Below are 5833 nucleotides of genomic sequence, written 5' to 3'. Positions count from 1 at the left end.
TGGTCAAAATTTTGAATAATTACAACTCTCATAAAATGTTATGTAAGAGTCCGATTGTCTTCAAATTTCACACATCCCAATATTTATATTAACCCAAGGTCTGGTGTTAAGATGAACAATATCGGTCCACTCCTTCTGGTACCTGCCCCACAAAAGGTCCAAATGTTCAAAAATATATTCTTTGCACAGAAAGAGAAAGGATAATCCGAATTTGCTCCGACTTTGCGAATCCTAATATTTGCGTCAGTGCTAGGACAGGTGTTAAAATGGACAATATCGGTCCACTCCATCAAGTACCTCCCCCACAAAATATTGAAATTTTGAGTACCCATGAAGCTCATAAATCGCCAAATTAACATCCGATTCCATTTAGACTTGGCACATCTGTCGAAATATTTATATCATATTTTGGGTCCGATAGGAAATGGGCAATATTGGCCCATTCCTTCGGGATCTGCTCCATAGAGGGTCAAACCTTTGAATAACCTTAACACTAGTCAAAATATATTTAGATAATCGAACATAGGCTGAGGGTATATCTCTGGCGGCAATACCGACTGATACTTTTTAACTTGTTTTAAGTTGATTTCATTGACAAATACAGTCAAATATCGTAGACAAGCAAATTATATAGATGAGTCTAAATTTGGAGATACAGAGGGGCCTCTTGATTCTGGAGAGGATCGCAAAATATTTAGAAATTCCTGATTACACAATTGAAGCCAATCGACACGCCTGAGAAGAGGGTTAGGGACAGGGAAGAATTCTAGCATTTTGGATGACCAATGGATTATATTTAATAGGTAAAATGGGCCTAAGCAACTAACAGAACTATCGAGTTCGTAAATATTTGGAAAATATCCCTGGTCAAAATGCTAAGGGTAATATCTAGGCAGTGCTCCGTGACATAATTTCAAAAGCAAAATCTTCCAAAATGGATTCAGACATAAGGGAGCTTCTAACATATTGTATTTTAGGGCATCGCATGCTCGGCCCTGCACGACTATAGCCATTGTTTATTTGTTTTGTTTTTATACCCTCCACCATACTATGGAGGGTATATTCATTTTGTTATTCCGTTTGTAACTCATCGAAATAATGATCTTAGACCCAACAAAGTATATATATTCTTGATCAGCGTAAAATTCTAAGGGGATTTAGCCATGTCCGTCTGTCTGTCTGTCTGTCTGTTTGTCTCTCTCTCTCTGTCCGTCTGTCTATTGTAATCACGCTATCTTTCGAACGAATTGAGATAGGAGGCTAAAATCTTGCACACATGCCTATTTTGCCAGTAGGCAGGTTATGTTCGTAAATGGGCCATGTAGGTGCACGTTTTTACATATCCCCCATACAACGGTATCTCCTGATATTCGGTATTTTGATGATTTTAGCGACATTATTCACCAGAATTGTTTTATATTTGGCATTTGAAGTTCGTAATGGATATTACAGCCTGAGACAGACAATTGCCTGTGCAAGTCCACGTCTTCGCCCCCATATAACGATACCTCCCGATATTCGGTAGTTTGGTGATTTTAGCGTCATTATTCACCGGAGTAGCTTCAAATTACGTATTTAGAGTTCGTAAAGGGGAACTTCAGTCTGTGACACAAAAATTTTTATGCAGGTTCAGGTCTTCGTATATGCCCCATATTTCAGTAGCTCCCTATATTCGGTATTTCGACAATTTTAGGTAAAATACTCACCGAAATTGTTTGAGATGTCGTATTTGAAGTTCGTAATTGATGTTACAGCCTGTGACAGAAAATTTTCTATGCAGGTCCAGGTCCAGCTCCGGATGTTAACCTCCCTATATAAGGTATTTTGAAGATGCTACATTATATGGTAATGGCTTATAACAAACAATGCCTATGAGGGCCACCGTGGTATAGACCCCAATTTAACGGCTATATTCGGTAATTTTTATAATTTTTAAAGGATTTTATTTCTTGGAAATTTCCAAATTCCTTCCAAATGGTGGAGGGTATTCAAAGCTCGGTCGGGCCGAACCTACTGCTTTTTAACTTGTTATTCATTATTTTTTTTCAATTCTTAAATTGCCACAGAAAAGCCGCCTCTTTTTTTTCACCCATTTATGCTGTTCGTATTTCGTTTTCCGGATATTTGAAACAAGAAAAAATATTCGATAACAGCCAAGTGTGACGTTCGTAGGTGGGTAGTTTTTGAACTGGATTTTGTGTCTAATTTATGAAATAGAACTTTAAAATACAATATTGTGGAATATTAGTTTGAAATTGAAATTATTATACCGCCAGATCAACATCAACAAAATGTGCTCTTCTTAGTGATGTTTAATTCTGAATTAAAATGCGAAAATAAAAGGAAAAAAAATAATTTTAGTTTTTTGGAACTAAAAGTGGTTACTTGTTCTGCGTGACTGAGCGAGCTGGTATGGCTCGATTTATGCGTCTGCTTGGGTTGTGGTCATCGGTTTTGTTGTCGCCCATTCTGTGTTTTATTATTTATTTATTTTTTTTTTTTTTTTGTTTTGGGCGACAACAAAAAAATCGTTATGATGTTTAGATGCTAGCTAGTCGCGGCTGCGTCAGCAAGCAGCAGCAACAACAGCTTGTTTTAAACAGGGCGACAAGTTATGGTTGGCGATGTTCTGTCGTAGCTTGATGTTGTTGTTCGCTTTTTTTTGGTAGCAGCAAAGGGGGCTATGCTAAGAATTAAAAAGTTGTTGTGGAAGATGATGATGTTCGTCGTCTTCGTCTCCATCATCATTATCATCGTCATGATCATCATCACCAACAACACTTTGGCAGCATTAAAATAATGATGATTATCATGTTTCGTTTGTGCGTTTTTCACAGCAAGCGCTTCTCACTCACTGTAACATCCTTAGTTCGAGTTTTTAAGATTATTTTTTTTTCTCTGGCGATATAAATAATTTCGCAATGGAGATTTCAAGCACAGTCATTCGTCGGCTTTCATTCAGTGGATAGTTCACAGAGAGAACAGCCTCCAATACAATGGTAAGCAGAATATCAGCAGGATGATTCGGAATTTGGAAATCATATGAAACCTTGGATTACATTGATCTCCTCGACGTTCGTTACAAAAGTGGATTACCTGAAAACATTAGCAACGACTTGTTGCCATCAAAAGCCATCAATTCAATTGGAATAATCGTTTTTTTTTTTTTTCGTTTTTCTTTTGCCAAATTTCAGAAACTTTTATTGGTTTTGGCCCTCGTGGCATTTGTTAGTGCTGATGTAAAGCACTTGTTTGATAGCAGCGACAATTTGAAAGCAGATGGTTACGTTTACCCAACACCCAAGGTGCCCTTCGGCACTACCCGGAAACCAACTACACCAAAGGCTACTGTGAGGTCTAATGATCCAGTAACTAAGAAGCCTAAGGGTTATGACTACCCTAAACCCGAAATTGTTTTCCCGCCAGTCGTCAAACCACCAACTCCAGTTGTGACCAAGAGCCCCCCAAAACCCCGGGTAACCACCCCCAAACCCGTCAACAAAAATTACTTGCCACCTGAAGTCAAGCCACCAACTCCAGTTGTGACCAAGAGCCCCCCAAAACCCCGGGTAACCACCCCCAAACCCGTCAACAAAAATTACTTGCCACCTGAGGTCAAGCCACCAACTCCAGTTGTGACCAAGAAAACCCCAAAACCCACTCCACCAGCCCCCAAAACGACAGCTCCTACGAAGCCTGTGAAGCCTACAGGTTACGACTACCCTAAGCCCGAAATTGTTTTTCCACCAGTCGTCAAGCCACCAACTCCACTTGTGACCAAGAGCCCCCCAAAGCCTACGCCCAAGATTAACACCCCCAAACCTAAGCCAACCACCCCCAAACCCGTCGACAGAACTTACTTGCCACCTGATGTAAAGCCCGCACCTCCAGTTGTGACCAAGAGCCCCCCAAAGCCCACGCCCAAGGTTACCACCCCCAAACCTAAGCCAACCACCCCCAAACCCGTCGACAGAACTTACTTGCCACCTGATGTAAAGCCCCCACGTCCAGTTGTGACCAAGAGCCCCCCAAAGCCCACGCCCAAGGTTACCACCCCCAAACCTAAGCCAACCACCCCCAAACCTAAGCCAACCACCCCCAAACCCGTCGACAGAACTTACTTGCCACCTGATGTAAAGCCCCCACGTCCAGTTGTGACCAAGAGCCCCCCAAAGCCCACGCCCAAGGTTACCACCCCCAAACCCGTCGACAGAACTTACTTGCCACCTGATGTAAAGCCCGCCACTCCAGTTGTTCCCAAACCCGTTACCAAGGCTCCCACACCCAAACCCAAACCCGTCACCAAGGCTCCCACACCCAAACCCAAACCCGTCACCAAGGCTCCCGCACCCAAACCCAAACCCGTCACCAAGGCTCCCGCACCCAAGACACCCGCTCCCGAATATCTCCCCCCAAAGGAAGGCTACGTCTATCCCAACAATCCCCAACCCCCCTTCATATTCTAAGTCCTCAAAACTGTGAGCCACCAACAGCACAGCCAAGCACTTTGATGTGCCAATAGTCGAACAAATTTATTACATTTATTGCATAGTTTAAGCGCCCCTGTTTTTTCTTTATATAATAATAATAATAATGATAATAATATTTTTTTTTATAAATATTTAAATTGTTTACAAAAAAAAAAAAACACAAACGAGAATAATGCCATATTGTTTTGATGCTAAACGGTTTTAGAACAAAGTAACGGATTTTTTGGTATCTTTTCTATGCAAAGAACCAAACAAATCGAAGAAGAAAAACATCGAAAAATAAAGAAATTATTAAAAAAAAACATTAACAATGGTCTTAGTCTTATTTATCTGAATTTATTTATTTGAAAAATGTAAGAAATATTGGAACTTTCCAAAATGTACCTTCTTTTAGAGTGTAAAATATAAATGCTATAATTTGCAGATATTTAAGAGAAAGACTTCAAGTCCCTTTCGGAAAGCTTTCGCTTCAAAACATCATAGTTTTTATTTTTATTTCCTTGTTCACTTCACGCAAATCTCCTCAGTCTCGAGGCTAGAAGAAAACAAAAAAGCCAAAAAAATATAAAAATGGAAAATTGCTTAAAAAAGAAACATCGAAAAAAACCAACTGAACTGGTTTCTCAGACCTCTGATCACCAAAAAAAAAAAAAAAAAAACGGCAAATTAAATTAGCTCAATTTAATGTTTTAAAACAACACACAAATTCTTTTCCCATTGCATAATATTAAAATAACGCTGACGCTAAGGCTAAGCACCGGTTTTATGCTATTTCTATATTTCGAGATTAGATTAAAACAAAAAACTATGTGAGTCTGGTTCCGAAGAAAACAAAAGTGAAAGGAATCTTCAATAACTTTCATTATACCATACATCACATAGTGGTAAAGGTATTATTATACCCTACATCACATAGTGGTACCCTACAGCACATAGTACTTACTTACTTACTTAGCTGGCTCGAGACAGAACATTTGTTCCATAAGCCGAGTTTAGAAAAGATTTCCAGGCGCGTCGGTCTTGTGCGCAGTTTTTCCAATTTGAAAGACCATGTTCCGATATGTTGTCTTCTACTTGGTCTTTCCATCTAATTCTTGGCCTTCCCCTTCTGCGTGAACCATCAGTAGGCTCGCTCTTATATACCTTATGAGCTGGGCATCCTCATCCATTCGCACTACATGACCTAGCCACCGTAGTCGCTGCAGCTCGATACGTCTGACTATGTCGATGTCCGAGTATAGATGGTATAGCTCGTGGTTCATTCGACGTCGATATTCACCGTCGATGCAGATCGGCCCGTAGATCTTTCGGAGAATTTTTCTCTCAAACACTCCAAGCGCTGC

General features: G+C 40.2%; 1 protein-coding gene across 1 annotated transcript; it reads left to right on the top strand.

The window, feature by feature from the left end:
• The first annotated feature begins 2935 nt into the window (after positions 1-2935).
• LOC101894124 (uncharacterized) lies at positions 2936-4780 on the top strand. Its single transcript, XM_020039289.2, has 2 exons — positions 2936-2999; positions 3195-4780. Exons 1-2 carry the CDS (start codon positions 2997-2999, stop codon positions 4464-4466), a joined length of 1275 nt encoding a protein of 424 aa, XP_019894848.2. The 5' UTR covers positions 2936-2996; the 3' UTR covers positions 4467-4780.
• The last annotated feature ends 1053 nt before the right edge of the window (positions 4781-5833 follow it).

Source organism: Musca domestica, unplaced genomic scaffold, assembly GCF_030504385.1.
Source record: "Musca domestica strain aabys unplaced genomic scaffold, Musca_domestica.polishedcontigs.V.1.1 45, whole genome shotgun sequence".
Lineage (NCBI taxonomy): Eukaryota > Metazoa > Arthropoda > Insecta > Diptera > Muscidae > Musca > Musca domestica.
This window is presented reverse-complemented; position numbering and strand designations above follow the sequence as displayed.